This window comes from Osmerus mordax, chromosome 1 (assembly GCF_038355195.1).
Source record: "Osmerus mordax isolate fOsmMor3 chromosome 1, fOsmMor3.pri, whole genome shotgun sequence".
NCBI classification, from domain to species: Eukaryota; Metazoa; Chordata; class Actinopteri; order Osmeriformes; family Osmeridae; genus Osmerus; species Osmerus mordax.
The window spans coordinates 24,668,762-24,693,970 of record NC_090050.1 but is presented as its reverse complement, the minus strand read 5'-3'; the positions used below and the strand labels follow the sequence as shown (position 1 = coordinate 24,693,970).

General features: G+C 45.3%; 3 protein-coding genes across 3 annotated transcripts; 2 read left to right on the top strand and 1 right to left on the bottom strand.

The window, feature by feature from the left end:
• LOC136943367 (caveolin-2-like) lies at nucleotides 1-2,292 on the top strand. The gene is made up of 3 exons (XM_067236690.1): nucleotides 1-261; nucleotides 1,047-1,234; nucleotides 2,142-2,292. The coding sequence occupies exons 1-3, from the start codon at nucleotides 1-3 to the stop codon at nucleotides 2,290-2,292; spliced, it is 600 nt and encodes a 199-aa protein (XP_067092791.1).
• A 4,180-nt stretch (nucleotides 2,293-6,472) lies between these two features.
• Nucleotides 6,473-10,228, top strand: cav3 (caveolin 3). The gene is made up of 2 exons (XM_067257371.1): nucleotides 6,473-6,711; nucleotides 8,564-10,228. Exons 1-2 carry the CDS (start codon nucleotides 6,553-6,555, stop codon nucleotides 8,903-8,905), a joined length of 501 nt encoding a protein of 166 aa, XP_067113472.1. The 5' UTR covers nucleotides 6,473-6,552; the 3' UTR covers nucleotides 8,906-10,228.
• A 1,564-nt stretch (nucleotides 10,229-11,792) lies between these two features.
• On the bottom strand, nucleotides 11,793-19,380 carry oxtra (oxytocin receptor a). The gene is made up of 2 exons (XM_067257252.1): nucleotides 18,462-19,380; nucleotides 11,793-12,784 (listed from the first exon to the last, which is right to left on the bottom strand). Exons 1-2 carry the CDS (start codon nucleotides 19,378-19,380, stop codon nucleotides 12,531-12,533), a joined length of 1,173 nt encoding a protein of 390 aa, XP_067113353.1. The 3' UTR covers nucleotides 11,793-12,530.
• Nucleotides 19,381-25,209: the final 5,829 nt, after the last annotated feature.

The following is a 25,209-nucleotide window of genomic DNA, read 5'->3' as shown; positions in this document are numbered from 1 at the left end:
ATGACCACAGGGGGGACACCGGCCCAGATCCGGCTCAGCCTGGAGGACATCGAGGAGCAGGAGGAGAGCCCTCTGTGGGTCCCTCCCTCACGGATACCCCTGGAGACACCGCCAGAGAAAACGTCTACGGACCAGGTGGAGGTGGAGGTGGAGGAGGAGGAGGAAGAGGAGGAAGAGGAGGAATCTGTTTCAATCACCCAGAGTGACACAAGGCCTCTGGTCCAAAGCCGGGACCCAAAAGGAGTCAACAAGTGTCTGAAGGTAACCCACACACACACACATGTAGACGTACTGCAGGTCCAAACCTACACACATATCTCGGTACACAAATGGTGTGGTAAAGTGCGTGAGCAAGTTCTATCTGAGCTGAATGTACTGTTTGCACATACTCCACACACTTCTCTTCCTGTCTCTATTGACTCTGAGATAACAAAAGTACACAGACAACCATCAAGTAACAGATCCACACTAACGGTTATGTCTTGATGCTCAGAACTTTCCAAAACGTGTATGAGATAGAGGAGAAGTTACATTGACATTACATTTAGTCATTTAGCAGACGCTCTTATCCAGTACAGGCAATCTGAAGGTTGCCTGTTCGATTCCCGGCCGTGCAAATGACGTTGTGTCCTTGGGCAAGGCACTTCACCCTACTTGCCTCGGGGGAATGTCCCTGTACTTACTGTAAGTCGCTCTGGATAAGAGCGTCTGCTAAATGACTAAATGTAAATGTATTGCCCACACTGCACCACAGGGAGTGAGATCTGCTTCTTATCACTGTGAGTTGATTCTGAGGTTGGATGATGGGTGTGGCGTCCAACACTGTTCCCCAGAGGACACTTTAAGAATTACACCTACTATGTTCTTCCCTCCTTGCATATTGAAGTTTACTTAAGCTCTCTTGATACAACTGGGAAAATGCATTATGAAATGCAAATGCCGCTAAAATGTTTTGATAAATTATGCTTTGTAACATGCACTCGCATCACAAGAAACGACAGAGATGTAGTTGGGCAGTAAACTAACTGTCTTCTGTCCGTCTCGAGGTGAGGTTTGAAGACGTGATCGCGGAACCGCCTTCAGTACGGAGTTTCGATAAGGTGTGGCTTGGGAGTCACGCCCTGTTTGAGGTGTCCCGGTTGTGGTTTTATCGCCTCATCTCCCTGGTGCTGGCGGTGCCGGTCTCTCTGGTGGCGGGCATCCTCTTCGCCCTCCTCAGTTTCATTCACATCTGGTAAGCACGGGAGCGCTCCTGACTGACGCTTCCGTTTGAGGGGCCGTTAGGGAAATAATTCAGACTGTTCTTACACAAATATGAAACACATACACATTCAAATATGAAACGTTCTCACACATTCATACTACTGAAAACTCACATCCACATATGTGAAATGCTTGCATCGACACAGGTGAAACGCATTCACATTCACATGTGAAATGTTCACACACGTAATCATACTACTGAAAACTTACATTTATATACATATGAAATGCTGGCACAGACGTATGTGAAACACATTCAAACACTCATACAGTATATGAAACACTCAAGTCTTATAAGGAAGAAGCTTTGAGGATGTAAGAGTGAGAGAACATTTTCATCATATTCGGAAGGCCTTTCAGTATTTCCGGAAGTCAGTTCAGTAGTTTTGCAATTTTACAGAAACAAGAGCAAAATAGCTTTAAACTAGAACTAGTGAGGATTTCACGTTTAAGGACAGTCTGGATTATTTCCTAAACGGCCCCGGCATACTTCTGTACTTCTGTCTCACAGCAGACTATAAGATTCAGAAACCGTTTGTCATAGTTTCAACCAGGGGCGTTTCTAGGATCAGACCTTTAGGAGTACTCAGCCCCCAATGAGAATGTGACATGAATACAGTGCCTTGCAAAAGTGCTAAACCCCCTTGCTAATATAAATCCCTAATTTCACTGGATAACAAGAAATACATTGATTTATTATTATGCAAAATGTTATTAAAATATTATTATCCTTTTTAGGGGTGCTTGAGCACCCCTAAAAAGGGTTTAAAATCGCCACTGGTTTCAACCCCCTCCTGCTGTGATGTAGGATGTATTTCTGTCGATCCTTTCCCCATGAGATTTATTCACGTGCTCTTGTCTCCTCTCCTCTTCCTCAGGCTGATCATGCCCTGTGTTCAGGTGTTCCTCATCCACATGCACTGGGTTCAGACGGTGTGGGCCAGCCTGCTCAACATTGCCATCGGCCCTCTCTTCAACAGCATGGGCAAGTGCTGCGCTAGCATCAACATCCGTGTGGCAAAGGACTGAAGGAGCCAGCCAGCACACCAGAGGAGCCAGCCAGCAAACAGCCAGCAAACAGCCAGCCTGCCAGATGGTCATCTAGTCAGATACATTACATTTACATTACATTTAGTCATTTAGCAGACGCTCTTATCCAGAGCGACTTACAGTAAGTACAGGGACATTCCCCCGAGGCAAGTAGGGTGAAGTGCCTTGCCCAAGGACACAACGTCAATTGACACGGCCGGGAATCGAACTGGCAACCTTCAGATTACTAGCCCGACTCCCTCACCGCTCAGCCATCTGACTCCCTCCATACAGTGACTTCAGCGGACCAGGCTGTCAGGCAGGCAGTGGTGTGGATGGTTGGTGGGCGTGGAGGTGTTTAAAGGGTTCTAAAGTTAAGGTTAGGGTTATATAGTACGTCATATTACACTGGTTGTCTCCAGTCCTGTGTAAAAGTATGTTTCCAACCTAGCGAGAGCCCTGCTTTGCCAAAAGGAAATGAATGAGAAATGAAACAAAAATAATAATATTTTGTAAATATACCGAATATATTCATATGAATTATCTTGCATTTCGTTTGTGTGTTTTGTATTTTGTTGTTTTTTTGAGTTTCAAAATGATTCAGAATGGATCATTAGAAACTCTGTCGAGTTGCACACACACACACACATGAATGCTCACACAAATGTCTCCCCCTCTCTCTACATACACACACACACAAACACACAAAGTACATTTCGTATGCAGGTGATGAGGCAAGCTACTCACTGCAGCACCGATGATGTGGCCAGTGATGCATGTATCCATCCTGTTGAAGCCCAGGAAGATTAAGTGAACTCGCGATGTACTCTCTGGAAAAAATAGACATTATTTAAAGTGAAGTTGTCAAGCTAATCCGGCATGTGTTTTTTATATCCTCATCCAGTTGTTTATAGTAGTGTAGTTTATGTTAGTTTTCAGCAACAATTCAAGTGTCTACAGGGATGTAAACCATTTTGAGTTAAAGAGACTGCCGGGTTCAGGACCTCTCTCCTCTCTCACCTCAAGAGAGTCCATGTTTAGTAGACCAGCAGCTCCTTCCAAAATAAACAACCAGTTTTTCCCTCTTTGACAGACTTTGACAGTTATCCCCACTAACAAACTGTATCCTAGTGATTCAGATCATGTGCATTCACCACTCTGCAACTGTGGTGTAATACTGAAGACAGTATGACTACTGGGCCCTCAAATTCTGTTAACCCTTGTGCTGCCTTCGGGTCACATGACCCAAAGGTTCATAACGAACCATTGTTGTGTTTACCCAATTTTACCCAATACAAAAACAAATAAAAATTATTTTCTTTCAACCTTTGCAATGTGGAGGGTCTGAGACAACAGGGGGGGGGGATGCAGAAATGACCCTAGCCTGAATCGAACCTGTGCACCTGTGTCAGGGCCCCCCCCAGACATGGCGCGCCCAGAGAGCCGCCTCGGTCACCAGTTCTCCATGAGACCCACTACAACCACTCCCAACGCTTCCAGAGAAATTACTGGTCCATTAAATCACTACGGTCTCTCATGGAGATCGTCTTTCAGCTTAGCGTGCCAGTGTTGACTGTAGAAAGAGGAGGCGTGGCCTGTTAGCAGACTAACTACTCGCTGGGACGGTTTCCACGGCGGCTAGAGGCGGCTCTCCCTGACACTCCCTGATCTATTCCTGTGCTGCCCGCTCTCCCTGCGCTGCGCTCACACCCTGCTAGGAATACTCCTCTAATTGGATTGGCTCATGCTCACATGCACTCCCATTTCACTTCTCTTCTCTTTCCTTCCTTCCTCCCTCCCTCACTCGCCTACTCCCTTCTTTCCTTTCTTCCCTCTCCCCCGCCCGGCCTTCTTTGCCCCTCTCCTTCCCTCCAATCCTAACTTTTCCTCCCCTATCTTCCTTTTCCCCTCCTTTGCCCCACTGCTCCTTCCCTCCTTACACCCTCCTCCCTCCTCCTTCCTCCCTCCCTCCCCCCTCCTCCCTCCTCCCCCCTCCTCCCTCCCCCCCTCCTCCCTCCGCCCCTCCTTCCTTCCTCCCTCCCTCCCCCCCTCCTCCCTCCATCACCCCCCCTCCACCCCCTTCCTCCCTCCCACCCCCCTCCTCCCTCCCACCCCCCTCATGGTGTGTTCACCCACAGGGAACTGGGGCAAGGCTCACTAGGCTACTCTCATGGCTCCCTGCATTCTGATCTGGTAGAGACCTGAGGCTCTGCTAGACTGACAGGACGGTGTTGATCTGGATAAATAGCAACAGTTGGCCAAGTGGGACTGCCTGCCAGAAAGGCCATGCATTTGCCTGCATCTTATTTCCTGCCACCACAACACCAGCGTGCTGTATCTATGGGTTTGTTTATGCTACAAGCATATTTAGACTGTGGTGACTGATCGGAGCAACTGCACACAGGCAAGGACGACCGAATCACTTTTTTATCACTGGGGAGGATTAGATTTTATAGAGTCATATTCAACCGGATTGACAGTTCTAATGTTGTCGGTAATGATGCATCCATCTGATCCAGCTGTTGTGAGAACTCGTGCAGCATTGGGAAGAAGACGAAACGTTTGAGGGAAAAAAAAAAGTTTGTCACTCACTGTTTCGCTTCATGTCACAGCACTGGGAAATACTTCACAGTTGCTTTAACCAGTTCAGTACAAGTAAACCCAGTACAGCGTTTTGTTTCATGGTAGCCTATAGTAGGCCTATATTATCAAAGAAAGTTTGCCAACATCAGATCGGAGCAAATGCTGGTACAGCACATTGCGTTGTAGGTCAATTAAATATGTAATAGAGTCCCTATATTGAGGCAGTGATGTCTGCCTCGTAGTAGCCTGCGGACCACTAGGAGCTATCCCATAAATTAAAATGTGACATTTAATCAATTTCACCTGCTGGCTGTGTAGCCTATCGAAAATGGTGTAGATACATCAGTGCCGTGTTGTGAACTTCACAGAAAAGCATACTAACTGTGACACTTTTTGCAGTGTCAGCAGGGTTCAGTCATAACGAGCACTGAACGAGATTTTTAATTAAAGATACGTATTTCCATCATAGGGAAGAAAGGCAGTTAAAAGGTGATTGCGGTCTGAAAACGAGGATGTCATTATCTGGCTGTCGTCAGACAGGTTCACCCGAGAACCATTCATCAACGGATATTTTATGACTACAGGTACACCTTTAATTCAAATATACGTTTTTCGTGTTTTAAATTATGAACACCTTCCAAAATGACATTTATCACGACATTATAAAATATGATATTTAAATATGACACGATGACCAGTGCCCACATTATGGTTTGAATTGTGAGAAGGATCACTAGCTACATGTCCATGACTGACTGTCGGACAGTAGCAAAACTAATATGCTATCCCGCATCAGTCTGAACTAATATGCAGGAGTCAAGTGAGTGGAATGAGTTCAAGCTCGTTGACATGCATGTGCACGGAGGATTGGTTTCAGCGTTTCATGAATGAGAAGCTGAGGAGAGGAGAGTAAAAACAATCAGATGAAAGCTTGACTGGGTGAGTCACCTATCCAGCACGACTGTCCGCGACATTTTAGGCCTTTTTAAATGCTTAATTGACACATCTACGTTGTAATAACGTCCAAAATAAATCAGATTTGTTTTCTTCTGTCACTAGAACACAGAATGTAGAACGTAGTGAAATAATTAAAACATCTGAAACCAAAAAACGATTTTACAAAAGATGCTGGTATAGTTACTGTATCTGAAGAGCTCTTAGTAAGGGGTCTTATAGTTGCAGTAATTGTACAGACCGAAAGCTTGTGGATTGTGGAAGGTTTGTGAGGTGTAGTGGGACAGAGAGTGTCCTCACAGCTAACATCACCCTGGAGTGGAAATTCATGCCACCATGCAAACCCTGCCCGGTCGACCCCACAGCTCTGTGTGAAATGTGACACGCCTAAGGTTTCCCTTTAAGACTCTGCTTTAGCTTTACCGTATGTGAGAGTTAGTGAGTATTTGTGTGTGTGAGTGTGTGTGTGTGTGTGTGTGTGTGTGTGTGCGCGTGTCTTTTAGGTGGGGCATTTGCAGCAGCTGTCCACTGGCATTTTAGACGCGTCGTCACGGTAGGGGAACGGGCCGGACGGGAGGGGGCGAGGGGGCCGAGAGGGGAGGGTCTCGACAGCGCTGAGAGGGCTGCCTGCACTCTGCCCAGGGTGGGTCCACTCTTGCTAGCCTCTCCTCTGGCCTCCACGCCCGTCTCTACCCCAGCCTCCGCCCCAGCCTCTGCCCCACCATGGCTGACCAGTACCAGTACAACACTAACGAGGAGAAGGACTTCAAGGACCAGTACCAGTACAACACCAACGAGGGGAAGGTCTTCAAGGACAGCCACACCAAGGAGATTGACCTGATCAACAGGGACCCCAAGCAGATCAATGAGGACGTGGTGAAGGTTTGTCAGAGTGATATCTCTCACTCTTAACTCGCTGACCAGACAGACGAGGAAGCTCGATAGATGTGCTTGAAGCAGGGAGAGAAAGGTTTTGATAACTGGAGCTGAAAGCAGAGGTTGTTCAGCTGATAGTCTTGTGTGTGGTGTTATGTGAAGTCCTAAAATAGCCCTCTATTCTGTTCCTCCTGGCTTCAGCTAGACTGGCAGGGTCTATTTCGGGAGAGTGAAAAAGAGGGTGCCACAGGGGTACACAACACACTGCTGGTTTGGACTTACATTTACATTTAGTCATTTAGCAGACGCTCTTATCCAGAGCGACTTACAGTAAGTACAGGGACATTCCCCCCGAGGCAAGTAGGGTGAAGTGCCTTGCCCAAGGACACAACGTCAGTTGGCATGACCGGGAATCGAACTGGCAACCTTCGGATTACTAGCCCGACTCCCTAACCGCTCAGCCACCTGACTCCCTACTTGGTTCCCACTTCTCTGTTTGGTTCTGGGGAAAAAGAAAAAAAACTTGAAGTTAGAAAGAGGAAAGCACGACTACAGTAGCCTCATAGTCGTAGACCAAACTGGGGTCATGGAAATATTTTCACCATCTTAGCAGAGTGAGTCATGTGTTAACTATGGAGTCTGGAAGGACAGCAAGCGTCTGTTTATTTGAGTCTATGAGTTGATTCTCTACAAATGAGAAAACTGAGGGTAAACGCTGAATGTTGACACTGACATTTATTTTATAGTGTATTTTACCTGAGAAAAACACACAATAAATTAAATATGTTGAACTCCTATCGTAATTTATCTGTCAGGGTGTTTTGTTTGGAAAGAAAATGTTTTGATAGAAAAACAATTTCAGCTGCTTCTTAAATTAAGTTTTTATGTCTAATTTAAAACATGTTACGTCAAACTAAGCAAGGCTCCGAAGAGGAGGCTACAAACACCAATATAACTCAATGGTGTGGAAAATTTGCATACATAAGTGTTTTTGTACATCTTCTTCGTGAACATTTTTTGACAACTTTAATTGCATGTTTGTTGTATCCCACCAGCCACAACAACAGGGCAAATTGCAAGCCTCATGCATTTTACATGAACAAAAGCATAACTTTTGAGGATCCTCATCCAAATGAGGGTTTGTTCAAAAAGTTTGGACCTGAAATAAATATTCATCAAGTGTATAGCACATGTGAAAGAAGCCCAGGTAGCAGATAGGATGGGGTTTGAGTCGACACAATACCACACCTGCACACTGAGACTGGGTGAACATTGACAAAGTTCTCATCGCTCATAAACAAACAGAGAATGTTCTTTCATGTAAGAAATTGCAAGAGGTAATAGAAACAGGATAATTGGTCCCACAGTTTATCTTTGTTTATTCTGTGCCTGCTCAATGGAGACGTGTTTGTAGTCATAATCTGATGCAGAAGGAGAGAGCTTGTACTCATCATATTACTGGTCAAGTAATGATTGCTATGTTGTTTCTCACTAATTTTCTAGCAAAACAGTCACACTGAGCCAGGAAAAATCAGTTGAGAACAGAATGAACTTTAAGACCAAGGTTTCTTGCACGGTGCTTACAAGAATTTGACAGATACGGCCTCAAAATATGGCTAATTTAGAGAAACAAACGTCTGAAACAATGACCTCCAACGCGCCCCGTAACCATGCCAACCCTTCTCCAGTAGGTGGAGCTCAAATGAGCTTTCAAGACTATTTGCCGAACACGGTTTTGTCCACAGTGTTTACACTGACAGATATGGACTCAAAATATGTCCAGCTTAGAGAATCAAACGTGTGTAACAGTCACTTTTAACGCACCCTGTAACCATGCCAACCCCTCCTCCACCCGTAGGTGGAGTTTGAGGATGTGATCGCTGAGCCGGACGGGACCCACAGCCTGGACGGAGTGTGGAAGCTGAGCTACACCACCTTCACCGTCTCCAAGTACTGGTGCTACCGCATCCTGTCGGCCATCTTTGGCATCCCCGTGGCCCTGCTCTGGGGTTTCCTGTTCGCCTGCATCTCCTTCTGCCACATCTGGGCGGTGATGCCTTGCATCAAGAGCTGCCTCATCGAGTCCCAGTGCATCAGTCGCATCTACTCCCTGTGCATCCAGACCTTCTGTGATCCCTTCTTCGAAGCCCTGGGCAAGGTCTTCAGCAGTGTGCGCGTGGCCCTGCGCAAAGAGGTCTAGCTCGGAGGAAATCTCACTGTGTTCGTTGGAAGGACTGGGAGAAAAATAAAAAAAACATCCTCTGATTTTTTTCTTTTTGCGGTACCAGGGCAACGCTCCTGTGTGTGTCATTTCCCCTACCCCCCCCCCCAAAGACCCCTCCCCCTCCCCCCCAATAAGCCCCACCCCTGTGCCATCTCCCTCTCCCCTGAAGGCTCCGCCCTCACTTCCAGCCCCTCTGGAAGCTTCCGGGAGCTCGTAGCCCTGACACGCTCAGAGTATCAGCTGCCACTAGAGGCCCACAGCTGTAGTCTGCAGCCTGGCTGGGTGACAGCTCTGGAAGGCCCAGGGGGCCAGGGGCCTCCAATAGGACCTCTGTCTGTCTGTCGACCTGACTGTCTGTTGACCTGTATGTCGACCTGTCTCTTTCCATCTGTCCTAGTGTGCAGCATGGTATGAGGGTGTGAGACAGTGAGTCTCTGTCAAAAGATCTCAGTAAATCTCTCATGGCATAGCAGAAAACTGTATTGTAGGAGAACAGGACTATCAAGTAATCAATGTTTTCATTATTCGAGTTAGATGTACTGCGTATCTTTTTTTCTGTTTTTGCCAAGTTGAAGTTGTCGGAATGAATCACGTTGTGAACCGTGAACAAGATAAATTTAACTTTCACAGAGCCAAGAGGAGAGTGATGAAAAAGGGTTTTATCTACTGAATCCGTTTTTGATTAAATATATATTGAATGTTTTGAGTTAAAAAAGAATGTTTCCTATTTTCTTCTACCGCAATTACAGTAAGTAACAGCCTGCTCATAACTGCAAATGCAACTTTACATCAATTTGTTAGACTTTTGGCTTTAGTTAGAAAGTTGGAAGGAAAGAGCCAACTGAATTTTGTTTTAGCAAAGATTTATTTATTTTTTACAACTGATTTGTTTTAACGGAGAGTGACAAGTGGAATGTTTGATTTACACATTCTAGCGGTGAGTGAAGAACACGCCAACAAGAAGAAACTTTCCCATTAGAACAACCCTTTCTGTGCTGCGTATCAAGGTTCTTTATTCATACACACAATTTAATGCTTCATTTGTTTCTCTACCAATTAGGAAATAGAAGAAAAATATACGTCTTGTTGACAAAAGGAAGTATAGTAAAGTATCGATGGGCGAATTATTTTCTCAGTTAATTTTTTAAATTGTATTTGTTGGTCTGCATATAGTTCAAGGATGACGCTATGGCTGAAAATATTTCTTGATACATGTTATTGTATTTGAGTTAATGGTGCAGGTGTGTATTATTTCAAAACATTATAAGAGCTGATAAATTCTGCATCCCGTGTACAATATCCTGCTGTTGCTACTTTGGGTCTCTCAATCATTGTTGTTGTTCGGTATGCTCATCTGACTTCAAATCTACTGAAACCACTTATCTCAAGCTTGGCATGTCAGATATTGATTGTCATGGCTTAGTCAACAATCATGGAGTTTTCCTACTGTTAGAAGTTGGGGGTGGGGGTGTCGATCCAAGGCATCTGTTGACAGAACACATAACGTTTATTTCAAATAAATAAGAGATACACGTATTTCTTTGCCCAAAATACAACACTCTTAATGCAAAACAGGAACTAGGCTAAAGTTACCAACAAACACATTCAGTAGCCTTCACAACAAGATGAAAAATAGGTTTAATGTAGAAGACTTTAAATACAATACTGCGGTTTGTGATTTATACCTAGGAACAGTGTCAAGAAAGTTTTCTGCAATAGTTTCTGGAGAACATTGAATGGGGCAGCTTCCTGACTTTAGGTCAAGAAAAAATAAAGTTTGCAGGATTTCTTTTGGACTACCTTAAATCTGTGAACTGGCCCCTACACAGTGTAAAAATTATCAAGATAAAGTTACAATGGTTCTACTAATTCCCAGTTGGGATATTCACAACATGCGCAACCTATTTTCATACTTGCTGCCTTTATGAATCATTCAATAAGAAGGTGGGGAACACTTAGAAAGCACACACAGTTTAGTTACTGCATGTAGAAAATACTTCACCAAAATACAACACGTTTCTTGATCAAAACACATCTGACATTTGTTTTCCTTAAAGGAAAAATTGTGACAATTTTACTCGTCAATTTACAAGTTGTCTGTAAAAAAAAAAACCTCAACAACTCAAAGCTCATTATCGTTTTTTTTTTCTCACTAAGCTTAAATGTTTCAGAAACAGTGCAACAGTTGAAACATACTGTGAGTGTGACGTAATGCATGGTGGGGATAAACAGGAGCTGAATGAACACACAAGCTATCCTACAGTACATGTGACTAACTACGTAACAGGAACGTTCACCTTCACTTTCATACTATCCAGACTCTGGTTTACAGCTCCCAGCTCTGACTGACACCTTAAGACACCAACCAGTGAGTAGATGGATTGAGGGGGTGTAGTTTACTGACCAATTAGAACACAGCTCCATCATTTCCTTGGCAGAGATGACTGTCCTTGGGTCACCCAGTACCCCCCCCCCCCCAACGCGAAATAAATCTGTCTGCCTGAGTCTCTCCGTCAGACAGTCAATGAATGATTTCGTCTAGACCACGGAGGACACTTTGTACATTCCACCTCAACAAACACGACCCATAATAAAATCTGTACAGCAACCAATCCCTCAAACCTGCCTTCCATCTAGGTCCAACACAAGACATGAAAGCTGTGAAATAGTGATATAGTCAGTCTTCCCCTCTGAGGTGGGAAGTCTGGTGGCCGCATATGGAGACAGAGGTGGGTCTGGGGTCTGAGTTCTGGGGTCTGGGTGGTGGAGCTAGTCGGTCAGCCGTCATGTGGTGGAGGTCTGGGTGATGGAGGTGGTTGGCCGGCCCTCATGTGGTGGAGGTCTGGGTGATGGAGGTGGTTGGCCGGCCCTCATGTGGTGGAGGTCTGGGTGGTGGAGGTGGTTGGCCGGCCCTCATGTGGTGGAGGTCTGGGTGGTGGAGGTGGTTGGCCGGCCCTCATGTGGTGGAGGTCTGGGTGGTGGAGGTGGTTGGCCGTCCCTCATGTGGTGGAGGTCTGGGTGGTGGAGGTGGTTGGCCGGCCCTCATGTGGTGGAGGTCTGGGTGATGGAGGTGGTTGGCCGTCCCTCATGTGGTGGAGGTCTGGGTGGTGGAGGTGGTTGGCCGGCCCTCATGTGGTGGAGGTCTGGGTGGTGGAGGTGGTTGGCCGTCCCTCATGTGGTGGAGGTCTGGGTGGTGGAGGTGGTTGGCCGGCCCTCATGTGGTGGAGGTCTGGGTGGTGGAGGTGGTTGGCCGGCCCTCATGTGGTGGAGGTCTGGGTGGTGGAGGTGGTTGGCCGTCCCTCATGTGGTGGAGGTCTGGGTGGTGGAGGTGGTTGGCCGGCCCTCATGTGGTGGAGGTCTGGGTGGTGGAGGTGGTTGGCCGTCCCTCATGTGGTGGAGGTCTGGGTGATGGAGGTGGTTGGCCGTCCCTCATGTGGTGGAGGTCTGGGTGGTGGAGGTGGTTGGCCGGCCCTCATGTGGTGGAGGTCTGGGTGGTGGAGGTGGTTGGCCGTCCCTCATGTGGTGGAGGTCTGGGTGGTGGAGGTGGTTGGCCGTCCCTCATGTGGTGGAGGTCTGGGTGGTGGAGGTCGTTGGCCGGCCCTCATGTGGTGGAGGTCTGGGTGATGCTCCTCTGGCTGCTGGTGCTTTTGATGACGTAGGTGGAGGAGTTGCTCTTGCGGCTGGAGTCGTTGTCACGGTCACAGTGGCACTGCGAGGACTTGAGGTAGCGTGATGAGCAGCACAGCACGTTCTGCTTCAGGTCCTGGAACAGGTGACCAGCAAAGCACATGTAGATCCAGGGGTTACAGCAGCTGTTCAGACTGGCCAGCAGCATGGAGATGATGAAGGGCATGGCTGAGGAAGGGAAGGAGAGACACACAGAGACAGAGACACGTTTAGGACCAATCGTGACGAATTGTTTCGTTCTTTGGTGCTAAATCTTTGGTTGATATTATCTGTGGCCTGCGCTCATTTGTTTAAAGGTGTGAGAAATAAATCTTGAAGATAAAATAATCACACTAAAAAGGGTATTTTGTAATCTTGTCATTTCCATTACAAAGACGGCTCAAATCACTTTATAACTAGATATCTTGAATCTTGCTGTTGATTTAATGAGAAATGCCAGTCAGTTCAATTGTGATTACTGTATCAAATAATACTTTAAAAGAAAATATAAAAAGAAGAAAAGCAAATCAAAGAACTATTTTCATCTACATTCGTTTCTCAATCTCTTCCTCATCTATCAGTTACCAGCGAGCCAACTAATTCAATTCGCACATGACGATTTGAGATAAATACCACAAACGCCTGCACAAACCTACAGATAAAAAACACAAACACATCTTTCACGTCTTTGCATACCCACAGAGACCGATAACAAAGGAGCCTATACATTGACGCAGTTTAAAGAGAAACCCCAACGGGGAAGATAGCAAGCGTTCGTGTGGTGTGGCCTGCAGCATTGCGCGAGGTGACATTTACGCTATGTCAACTCCACGGGCCAATTGACATTTGGCAAATTAGTTTCAGATTAATGGAATTGGCTCCTGTCCTGTATTTAACCTCATTTTCGCAGATTGCGAATCTCTCTCTTTCTCTGCTCCGCTGCCGTGTCGTGCAGTCTCTAATTGTCGTTCCCTCAGCTCTGATATGACCGTTACTCTGACCGAGTTAAATCTGTGAGCACAATCGCCGCCGGAAGAGCAGAAATCTTCAGCGCGCGGTAATAAGGAGGTAATTGATCCTTCAGTCATTATGGGTTTGATTTATGAGAGCAAATGTGTCCCGATGCTGACAGTGTAACTCATGCTATTCGATATCCATTAGGGTGTCGCAGGTGTAGGGAGTGAGGCTTGGAAGGGACATAGCAGCCAAGGATTTATTCCAGTCCCAACGCTAACACGACAGTTGAGCATAGCCCAAAGCAATACAAATAGATATGCCTAGTCGAAATGAAGAAAATTCGAACTGGATTTGCTCAACTCATCGGTGAATATACTTCAATAATGAACAGCAGCCAAGCCAATTAAACTGCTACATTGATGTGTAACTTTGAATCATTTAAACCGGCCCTTATCGTCTGAACACATGTCCCTTTTTATATTTCTCACCTATGTTAACGCGATAAAGGCATTTGAACACATGCTGTCTGACAGTTGATGAAATACACCACTGAGGTATGACAGGTTGTTTGACACAAGCAGGGATACTCTACAGGGGACACTGTAGTCTTTTCCAGAGAGTCCAGATGGATTTAGTTAGCTATATTTGACAGGACCTTTGATCAAAAATAGATAGGCCTGTTGGCAAATAAGTGTAAACAGATTAAATCAAAATGTCAATATTGTAAGGGTTGTTGACTTATTCAACACTACAGTCCCTTTTGAAATTCTTCCTTCCGGCATCATAGTATGATTATCAAACAGCCTTAGAAGGAATCCTGTGTTCCAGGGAGAGTGCTGCTGGCCTGCCATTCACTGGTAGAGTTATGAGGAATACAACCTTGTGAAGATTAGCTTACAGTCTTTTCCACAGGAGTGAGTGCCACATAAATCACTAAACTGCATAATAAAAAGGATACTAATTTTCTCCCTTCCTTTGTAAATCTGTCCGGTTGGCTGTATCTGGCTAACAGCCAGGCTGTCTAGTCCTATAGGCCTCTTTAGCTATTCATTAATGTGGACACAGCACCCAGCATCCGACTTCCCTTCAACCAGAACACAATTATTAACGATCTTCTGAATCTAATAGCAAGGCCATGAAGCAGAGGATGCTTCAACAAGTGAAGACTGATAGCTGACTAGATCTGATATTAAACCGTACTAGGAACACCCTCATGATGATGATTAATAATGCATGACATACTGTAGACAGTAGGGGTGGGAATCTTTTGTTACTTCACAATTTGATTAGATTCTTGGGGTCACCGTTTTTACGATTTTTTATAAAAAAATTAAAATAAAATAACATTACGAAACATAAAAAATAACATTACAAATGTTTTTTTGTAAAAATGTAAAAAAACAAAAAAAACATTTGTGAATCGATGTGAATTGCTAGAAGACTGAATCGCGATTCAAATGTGATTCGATTTTTTTTTTCCACCCCTAGTAAACGGTACACAATTACTCCACTGGCCAATCAGATTCAGTGGTTATTTTACTGTATTTTGTGTGTGTGTGTTCTATATCTCAGGCTTGTCCATTATATTTTCATTTCATATATTTTATCTTCATTCGAGTGTTGGGTTGCAGAGCGGCTCCACTGTGACGGGAGGCGTGGGAGTGTTGGGTTGCAGAGCGGCTCCAGTGTGACGGGAGGCGTGGGAGTGTTGGGTTGCAGAGCGGCTCCAGTGTGACGGGAGGCGTGGGAGTGTTGGGTTGCAGAGCGGCTCCAGTGTGACGGGAGGCGTGGGAGTGTTGGGTTGCAGAGCGGCTCCACTGTGACGGGAGGCGTGGGAGTGTTGGGTTGCAGAGCGGCTCCAGTGTGACGGGAGGCGTGGGAGTGTTGGGTTGCAGAGCAGCTCCAGTGTGACGGGAGGCGTGGGAACAGGAGAGAGGAAGAGCAGCATCCACATGGAGGTCCAATCAGAGATATTGCTGTAGGTTGCTGTTTGGCCATTTACTTTCTGCTGAGTCACCTCTTTTCTCTAAGGCAAGACAAGGAACTGGGAACTTCAACTTGTGTTGGGTCTGCAGTTTGATTTAATACATATAGTGAGGATGATTGTTTCTTCATTGAAGATTTGTCTCAGGGGAGAAGCTATAGAGCTGCGTAACCAGAGAGCAGACAACTTGTGAAAAACATCTCGAAACAACCAAGGTTTTTAATCGACTGGATAGGCCCCTATTGTATATTGTTTATTGTTAAAAAGATCCCCATTAAATGTCACCAAAGTGGGACAAGCTAATCTTCCTGGGGTCCAACAAAAAGAGAAAAAAATACGAATAAAATCCCCTTATGGCACGTCAGTTTAAATCATGTCTGAGAGAAGAGTCCACACAAGGTCTTGTAACACTGTAGAAGCAGCTGTGTAAGAAGCATTAGATAATATGTAATAATGCCCTTATAAGATGCCTATTAACACCAAGACTGTATAAGTGTTAAACATATTAGTAGGGGTTAGGGCTAGGATTAGTGTTAGCGAAAGATGAGATAGGTGTTAGGTAATGCCTGCTAACATTAATATGTGCTGCTAAGACTTACTAACACTTATAACATAACCCATCAATCCTTACTGTCACCCATGGTAAGTGTTCCCAAGGCCTAGGTAAGACCTCTATCCAGTACAATGGAGCGCTGGTACATACTGGTATATACTTGTCTCATTGATTTGGACAGAGAATGGGGACATTTACCGAAGGTATGTTACACCAGAGAACACTGAAAGGTAGGCAGGCAAGCTGCCATGTCTGGTGGCTAATATGCCATGTGAGGATGTGTGCTGGGTAAAGTAATGGGAACGCGCCTTGTTAATGGCAGTTTCCAGTAATAGCTGGCTGTGTGGATTGGTCTGGTTCACTCTGCTGAGCCCAGCACTAATGGACACTTTATCTGCACGCGGCTGCAGGTGAGGGGAGGAATATCGACTGTACACAAACAGGCCTCTGGTGTGACCGTCCATTCTAACAAATCAGGCCTGGCATTCACAGGCTGACCAGCTTGTGTCCCAACACTTGGATTACCTCACGTTCACCTTGTTTTTAAACAAGTTGGCCAGCAAACAGCCTTTTTCTTTTCTCTCCCCCGTGTGCTGCAAGTACATTTAGGCAATTCTAATTCTTTAGTTCTCCAGAGACAACTTAGTGGAAAAACACTGAATGTAATTACACCCTTTTGCGTCATTCAATAGAATTCCCTCCAGTCCTCTGTCAGAACCAAGTAGGCACCCTGTACTGCATGGACTCAGTTTGCACTTAACTTTACAGCATTTGGCAAATCCAATGATGAAAGATCGTCTTTAGTTGCGATGCAGTAGGAGTCATGTGACTGCTGCGCTCTTCTGTGTTCCTCGAAAACAAAATCTAGACTGTCTCAGGCAGCTAACGGGTGAGAATAAATTTAGCTGAATAAAGTCGTCTGACAGGAAATATCAACAAACTAGTGTAGTTTAGTGCAGTAGAGCTTACAATAGGTGTCTGACAAAGGCCTCTGATAGCATTATTTGTTTACCAGCTTTTCAGTTTCTCATACACTGTCTTCATTCACATCGTATTGAATGTTGACTAACCTTTTTCTAGGGTTTGTTTCGTATCTCCGAGGTCTATGAGACATAAATAATTTCTCAGGCTGCGTCGGGAGAGCAAGTGAACAGATGTGCTGAATACTGCGGTCACTCTTTGATGTCTTAAAAAAAAATCGGCAGACGTTGACTCAATATTTACAACCTCCATGATAAGTTGTGTACATTCAAAGTGTACCTTCAGACAAATTGCATGAGTAAGAAACTATATTTGACTGCAGATCTACCTGTCAAATGTCAACCATTTTGTACACAAGTAGTAATTTAGAGTGTGACCCTAAATATATTGCCTACGTATAGGCAGTATAAACCCAGCCACATCTTAAGACGTGACTGTGGAGAAAATCAGTTTTTGCCAGCTGACTAAAAACATATTTTCAGCGTGAAGTCGGTCCATGTAAATTGCGCAATTCGACGTGCCAGGTAAATACCAGTCTTTAAGGACAATTTGTTGAATGATTAACCGCTTGCACACAACTTTCAGGTGGGCTACGGTCTAAAATACACAAACATAGGCTACAGACGTTGCACACAGGGCAAAGTTACACACAGGGATTTGGATGAATGTAACCGTGAATAGGCTACGTGATCTCCTAAACTTGTTTTCTCATCACATTCTGTGTTATGTTGAGAAGAGACACTAAGTAGGCTGCCAGCTGTCTGACACTCGTTTATAAGGACCCATCTGAATAGATGACTCTCTAAATTAGGTATACATTGATAACATTTTAGTTATGGACCAAACTAACCGCTCGTCATAAACACATGATAATACGGCTGGAGATGAGATTTGAGATTCACAAATACATTTCCGAGAGCTGAATAGCAGAGAGCATGCAGTTCACGTGCTGTATCCGGTTACTGTGATCCCATTTACTATTCCATAGATTACAAAGCCACAAGCTCTTCAGGGGATTTCCAATTATTTAATGCGTAAAAACGCAGGGTCTGATGTGCGCGAGAGACTTAATTGCATTTGAAGAGTTAATGGGAACGCAGAACTGTGGATGTGTTTAAATAGTAATTGAGTCAAACTGTAATTCATGTTTTGACGTTTACAGTTTCCTCCCCGGAACAACCCTTGCCTTCAGACACGGAGCTTAATGCCGCATGACCGGTCCACAAAAGTAATTGGTTTATTTGAGCCTTTCAAATTATGTATCGTTGACACTTTACATTGTAATAGATTGGTAGACCTATACATCAACGGTAGAATTACTACACGTTATAATCTAACATAAAATGAACAACAGACACAGACAAAATGTTCATGTTTGAAATGGAACTTACCTTCACGAGGCGCAGCTGGATCCCATGCAGACCACATTTGCACAGAGAAGAAAGGAGTCCAACAGACGATGTAAGCCAGAACTATCACAAATGTCATTTTCACGGTGGTTATCTTTGCCTTGGAAATCAGTTTTACGCTGCTCACTCGAGCGAGAACGTTGCCTTTTGACGTTTTTGGCGTGAGGCTTATACAATGGTCCCTTTTTGTTTTCAGTTTAAAGTTTTGCCAAATCTTAAAACTTATTAGCCCATAGCAAAGGCTCAGAATGCCCACTGGTATGATATATATCGTGAGGCTGATCCAGGTTATGTACGCTTTCGCTCCCCAAGGCTGCACAAAGTCCCCCCAGCAGTCATACACCCCGGATCCCAGATCCCTCAGGGAGAAAATGTGCATCTGCGGGATGCTGAACAACAGGCTCAAAACCCAAGAAAAAACGACATAGATGCGGTCTTTCCTCTTATGCAGAGAGCGGAGCGGTTGACATATTGCCAAGCACCTGTCAATTGACATCAAAACCAACATGTAGGTAGAGGCAAACATTCCAACGACCTGGAGGTACTTTACCAGCCTACACAGGATATCGGGTCCATAAAAACGAAAGGTTATGTCCCAGATGAGTTGTGGCAGGACTTGAAATATAGCCACAACCAGATCAGCGATGCTGAGATGCTTCATGAAGTAATACATTCGAGACTGGCTGTGTTTGGTCGTGTGAATTGCCACCAAGACGCACAGGTTCCCGGTAAGAGCCAGAAACAGAACCAGGGCGAGCACTGTCACCTCAACTTTCGCCACCTCCTCATTCCTTTTCAGGGGATTCGTCTGGTTTAGCCCGGCGGTTCCGTTGGCAAGACTGGAGTTCCTCCAAGAATCGTTGAAGGGCAAAAAGTCAGGTTCAATTAATATACTTTCCATTATGTCTACTTGGAGATTCCTCCGCGGCGTGCGAATTCACCCCAAAACAGCAGTGTTCACCCGAGCATTGAGGTGTTATTTTTGAGTCCTCTCTGATACTTAATCAAACAGGTGGTAATGTCAAGAGTCTGACTGAACTCAGCTGAATCACCATTTGTGCGCAATGACCAAACAGTCAGTGCCGTGCTGAATTGATATTTTGTATTTGCATATCCAAATAGTCACTGAGGGAAGACAAACAGACAGCATATATATAAGGCTACCTCTTTAAACCAAAAACAATTAAATTAAGTGAGTCAATTGAAATAAAGCAATGTTATCGAATGCAGTACATTAAATACTGCGCAAAAAACGTTCACTTGAGAAGTCAACGTATGATGATTTTGTCTGTGCGTAATTGGCAAGCAAAACGTATTTCAACTCACACGTTATAAAAGAAAGAAATCGAAATAAATGTTACTTCTGTGGTTTAAGTACTTACATATTAGTTTCCGGTTGATCCTCTAAACAAAACGACACATCATTAAGTGTTATCATAAACCAATAGACAGTGAATGGAAAGCCTGTATCCACCATCCCTGGTCGCGGCGTGAATGGTCAGAATTCTATATACACCACTTATATATCTCCAGAATTACGCACGAGAGATTTACGCATTGCAGCCACCAGATGTCCTTGTGCGCCGCTCAACTACAATGACGGCTGCATGACAGAATAAAACCCCGTTATTACAAATTGAAAGTACAATAACAACTAAACGAAATCTTTTCTTAAAAAAAAAAACTTACTGAAACTGGACATTTGCAAAGAACTGGATATGCTGGCAAAGCAAAATCAGAGATGATAACATAACTTAATGTTATTGATCAGAAATGTGCACCTTGTTCACAAAATGTTATTGCTTAGGTCAGGAGTATATGAGCGGTTGGTGTTCTGCTTCGATGCCTGTCCCTGTTCTTTACTGGGTTCTCTTTAGGAGACTCCTTGGTTAGAAGAATATGCCAAATGCACATAGTTGGATATTTACTTTTGTCAAGAAAAAAACATTTTTTCAAAATCAACCCTTCTCCTTACATAATTTTAATGTTACAAATATTTGAGATGCCAGAGGTTAGATTAATTGAAGAGAGCCTGCATTGTTATAGTATTTTCCAGAGGACAATTCACAGTTTTCTAAGATGGCTCCCAGCGTTGGCTAGCAGCACTCCCTCTATCTGCAGGTGGGCTCCCGGTGTCACACGATGCGCAGCAATAAACCTTGATGACATGACAGAAATCACTCACCCCTTCTGACATAATGCACAGCCAATGAAAACATCTTCATATCTATCACACACCCCACATCCAGGACTGATCCTTGCCGACTCCCTCCCTCCCTCTCTCCCTCCCCCCCCTCCCTCCTTCTGCTTGTCCTGCTGGCTGTCTCTGCGGTCTCCACGCAGAAACTTGACCAAAAAGCTTGTTAGCGACTTCTCTTCAGTCCTGACACTTGAGCACATGTGAAACCAAGAGAAAAGTCAGTCAATCTTGGGCCCCAAACCGATACAGTTAGAGATTTCCTTCCCTTTGAAGCTTTTCTTGTACAGGAGGCTAAACCGAACTGTCGCAGTGAGAAGCATGTAGTGTGAGCGATAGAGGCACATTATGGCAAAATTGCGTGCTGAGGGAGGGATATACAACCGTCGTATTTCACACAGTTCCAGAGACTTCAGTATAGCAACAGCCCAATTAATGGCACAAATGCAGATCTTTATCTCACAGTAAGAGATGCATGCTAACACTGACTGTGGCTAATGTCAGACACTTGCCACCCCTTTGATTTAGGGGAGGTTTAGTAACTGGAAACTGGTAATGCATCGCACCACCCTGCGACATGTCTCACCCAGGCCTCAAAGAACTGTAATTTACCAATGTCAAGCTCAGGTCAGTGGGGCACCACCACATCCTTACTCCTGTTTACACAACACTCAATCATCCACTTCCTCAAGAAACTGTAACTCTTGTTGCTGGAAGACAGACAGAGTGGCCCAGTTTATGAGGCCTTTGTTTAACTCGATTTTTTCTTCCAAAAGTGGGACCTCAAGCTGGTTCTTACCCCCTGATAACAATAGCAGGACAGAGGCCCCTGGTGTGTGTGCGTGGTGCTGCAGGTGGGTGGGTCTGTTTGGGTACCTGGGGTGAGCATGGAGCGGGGAGGTGAAAGGGGAGCTGGACACTGTCTGCAAAGGAGAGGAAATGAAAGAAAACAAACCGAGACAATATCCTCTTCTCCTGCCACCGGATGTACCTTTTTCATCTGCAGCCCAAAAACTCGGAGAGAGAGCCACTTGGAAGTCTGACCCATCTCATGCTGCGTCCAATTACCAACCCGTCCTTTCTGTCTGATCCACGACAAAATCTGGCATCATTACAAGTGGATACGGATGAGTCATTTGTGGGTTTATTTCCGGGAGTGGAAGATTGGAAACAACACCGGGATCAGCGATCCGTTATTATTGTCGACGACTCGGCTTATTGTGTTGACCTCTTACGAGGATCATTTGTTTTTCCACAACAACATCTCCATAGCTGGTTCTGTCTACAAAGATACATTAAATTAATTACTAGTTTGTTAATACTATTACAAGCAGCAGTGCCTTTGGCAACAGACAGCAGAGGCCTCTCCAAAGAAAATGTTTCATTTCATGAACGTAACTTTAGAGTGAGCAGTCCTTTCCGTAGCACTAGTGCAAAGCTGTGTGAGGTCCCACCGGACCTGTGCGAGGTCCCACCGGACCTGTGCGAGGTCCCACCGGACCTGTGCGAGGTCCCACCGGACCTGTGCGAGGTCCCATCGGACCTGTGCGAGGTCCCACCGGACCTGTGCGAGGTCCCACCGGACCTGTGCGAGGTCCCACCAGACACGCCTGGTAAGGAACCTGTCCTCAAGGCCCCTCCTCGCCTCATCACTGCTCATGTACATCACCATGTAAACCTTGTCACCCTTAAATCAACACAAACAGCGTTCGTCTGCTTGGGCCCCAGAGCTGTGATGTCCTGTACTCTGTTCTGTTCCCTCAGCGCTTGTTTAAACATCCAACTCCGTTCTCCGTAAAGATATGGTTTGACGCGAAATACTATTGTCCAATTCCACGTGAGAGCAGAGACTACGGGCTGAGGGGATGATCTGTGGATGCCGACGAGCTGCCCCTCGTCTGAGCGGCCAGGCAGCAGTCGATATCTGGTGCACGTGTCTCACACACTGGTCTGTAACCTGTCTTGGATCAACATTAGGGTGAACGGGAACACACAATCGTCCATGTCTATCGATGCTGTTTGCTCCTATCTGTAATCGCACACACACACACACACACACACACACACACACACACACACACACACACACACACACACACACACACACACACACACACACACACACACACACACACACACACACACACACACACAGTCTATCCTTCTCTCACTCCTTTGTCTGACTGTCTGGCTCATGCCTGCACAAACCTTAAAATAACTCGAACCTTGTCCTGTTTTTACAATAAAATCATGTGACTGAAACATACTAAGTTCTTTGTTACATTCAACCAGGATTTACATCCAAAAGATTCCCTCACCGAGCTCTTAACTTAATGAGATGCTTGGCTTTATGGACGCTTTTTTCAGACCAACATCTGCTGGGAAAGTTCACGTGGCAGAGCTGTTTTAAAACGTTAAAGACCAGGAGATGCAGATGGAGTTGCAGAACTGGACCTTTGAAAAGAATCCGGAGCTTGTGAATCCAATGCTAATGCAAGGTCAGGCAGGTTGCAGGGAAGAGTTGGTGTGTGTGTGTGTTAGGGGGGTAGAGGTGAGTAGAGAGGAGGGGGATTCAAACTAATGGACACAGCGTGTGCAGGGGGATTGGAAGGGTGTATAGCTCCTTCAGCCAAGGGCACAGCAACCTAGCTCGATAGAAGTGGACATTGCAGCCTGTCCAAACCTTTAGATACTCATGAGGGATGGTGAGTCACTCTGGCTACGGATATCAACCAGCCGCACAGCGTAGCACAACACGTGGCACCAATAACAGCACAACGGCGCAACAAAACACAGCACAAAACACGGCACAAAACACGGCACAAAACACGGCACAAAACACAGCACATATGTGGCAGGATGGCATTTTTTTGTAGTAGAAGTAAGAGAATCATTTTCTGTGATCAGGTAACCAAAGGAACGTAAGATTAGAGGTTGTCTGGGTCTCTGTAGAGATATGTTTTTTTGAAGAACCCTTTTTTCAAAATGTTCCTGAACGGTGACAGAGCTGTTCTAAGTTTGCAGTACTTTGAAAATGAAACTCGACATGTACGGTAATCCGTGTTTTTCATGTTCCAGACCAGTGAACGTCTACCTCTGGATGCTGTGGTTTGATTGAGGTCAATCCCTGTGTCTTCCTGCTGCTGGTGGATGTTATTGCGGGGCCTTCAGAAATATCCCCCCTCCAGGCTCCTCTTTGCCTCCTTAACCCATGTTTGGCTCAGGTGATGCAGAGAAGATGATAAGGCATGCAAGGTTATTGGACTCTGATGATATCAGCTGGCCGAGTGGAGGTTTGTGTGTGTGTGTGTGTGTGTGTGTGTGTGTGTGTGTGTGTGTGTGTGTGTGTGTGTGCGTGTGTGTGTGTGTGTGTGTGTGTGTGTGTGTGTGTGTGTGCGTGTGTGCGCCCGTGTCTGTTTGCATGAATGCATGTGTGCTGAATGTGTGTGTGTATTATCAGTCTTTTTTGATGATACAACACAGCTGGTATCTACTAGCTACGGGGTTATGATGCACAGTGGGTACGTGTATGTGTGTGTGTGTGTGTGCGTGCTCACACATCACAGCTTGTATCCCAGGTTCTGATCTCTGCCAGGCCTCTGAGCTCCCGGCTCTCATCCCTAATGTGATTTGTGTCAGACCACCTCTCCTCTCAGTCCCAAAGTCACAAGGAGAGCTCAGGGACCAGAGGAAGCATCGCTAGCAGCAGCAGCAGCCTGGCTCACATTGTTTACAGGAATTCAGCCATGACCGTGCATTTTGGAGGGGGAAGGGGTTTGTCTTGGAGACAATTGCATAAATTGTGATCTTACATTTACATTTAGTCATTTAGCAGACGCTCTTATCCAGAGCGACTTACAGTAAGTACAGGGACATTCCCCCGAGGCAAGTAGGGTGAAGTGCCTTGCCCAAGGACACAACGTCAGTTGGCATGACCGGGAATCGAACTGGCAACCTTCGGATTACTAGCCCGATTCCCTCACCGCTCAGCCAACTGACTCCACTACTGACTTCCACTACTATGTTCGAAGTAATACCTTGCAGCACAGCTACACCGGAAGATTGGTGCTCAGCTGACAGCGTTCTAGCAGTCTTTACACTTCAAAACTGAACGTTACATATTTCAGAAGGTTGACAGTGGGGTAGCATGGCCTACAGACTCAGCATCCTGTGAAGCTGTTGAGATGAGAAGCAAAATAAGGACGGTTAGAAAATCACTAGTAATTTCCGAAAAGCAAGTCTATTAAAAAACAAAAGCACCACAAAAAATCTATTTCCTATTGAGAGCTGTGATTTGAGGGGAAAAGCAATCTGATTTGTTACTCACTCCATTGTGTTTGGATTCAAAGTTTCTCTTGAAGACAAGGACGGCTGCTGTAAACACAAGCCAGTTTATTCTCTCTCCTTCCTGCCTCCATTGTGCTGGTGTGTTGGAAGGCAGTAACTCATCTCAAATGAAGGAAATTGCAGGAGTATAAAGGGAGGATCTACAGAAAGGTCGACCACACGTGTGTGTACTACACACACAAGTCT

Excerpts from the sequence above, each read along its gene's own strand:
- cav3 (XM_067257371.1), top strand. The coding sequence starts at position 6,553 with ATGGCTGACCAGTACCAGTACAACACTAACGAGGAGAAGGACTTCAAG. Across the intron at positions 6,712-8,563 it reads TCAATGAGGACGTGGTGAAG|GTGGAGTTTGAGGATGTGAT; the intron begins GTTTGTCAGAGT and ends CTCCACCCGTAG.
- LOC136943367 (XM_067236690.1), top strand. The coding sequence starts at position 1 with ATGACCACAGGGGGGACACCGGCCCAGATCCGGCTCAGCCTGGAGGAC. Across the intron at positions 262-1,046 it reads GAGTCAACAAGTGTCTGAAG|GTGAGGTTTGAAGACGTGAT; the intron begins GTAACCCACACA and ends GTCCGTCTCGAG. Across the intron at positions 1,235-2,141 it reads CTCAGTTTCATTCACATCTG|GCTGATCATGCCCTGTGTTC; the intron begins GTAAGCACGGGA and ends CCTCTTCCTCAG.
- oxtra (XM_067257252.1), bottom strand. The coding sequence starts at position 19,380 with ATGGAAAGTATATTAATTGAACCTGACTTTTTGCCCTTCAACGATTCT. Across the intron at positions 12,785-18,461 it reads TCCAGCTGCGCCTCGTGAAG|CCATGCCCTTCATCATCTCC; the intron begins GTAAGTTCCATT and ends TCCCTTCCTCAG.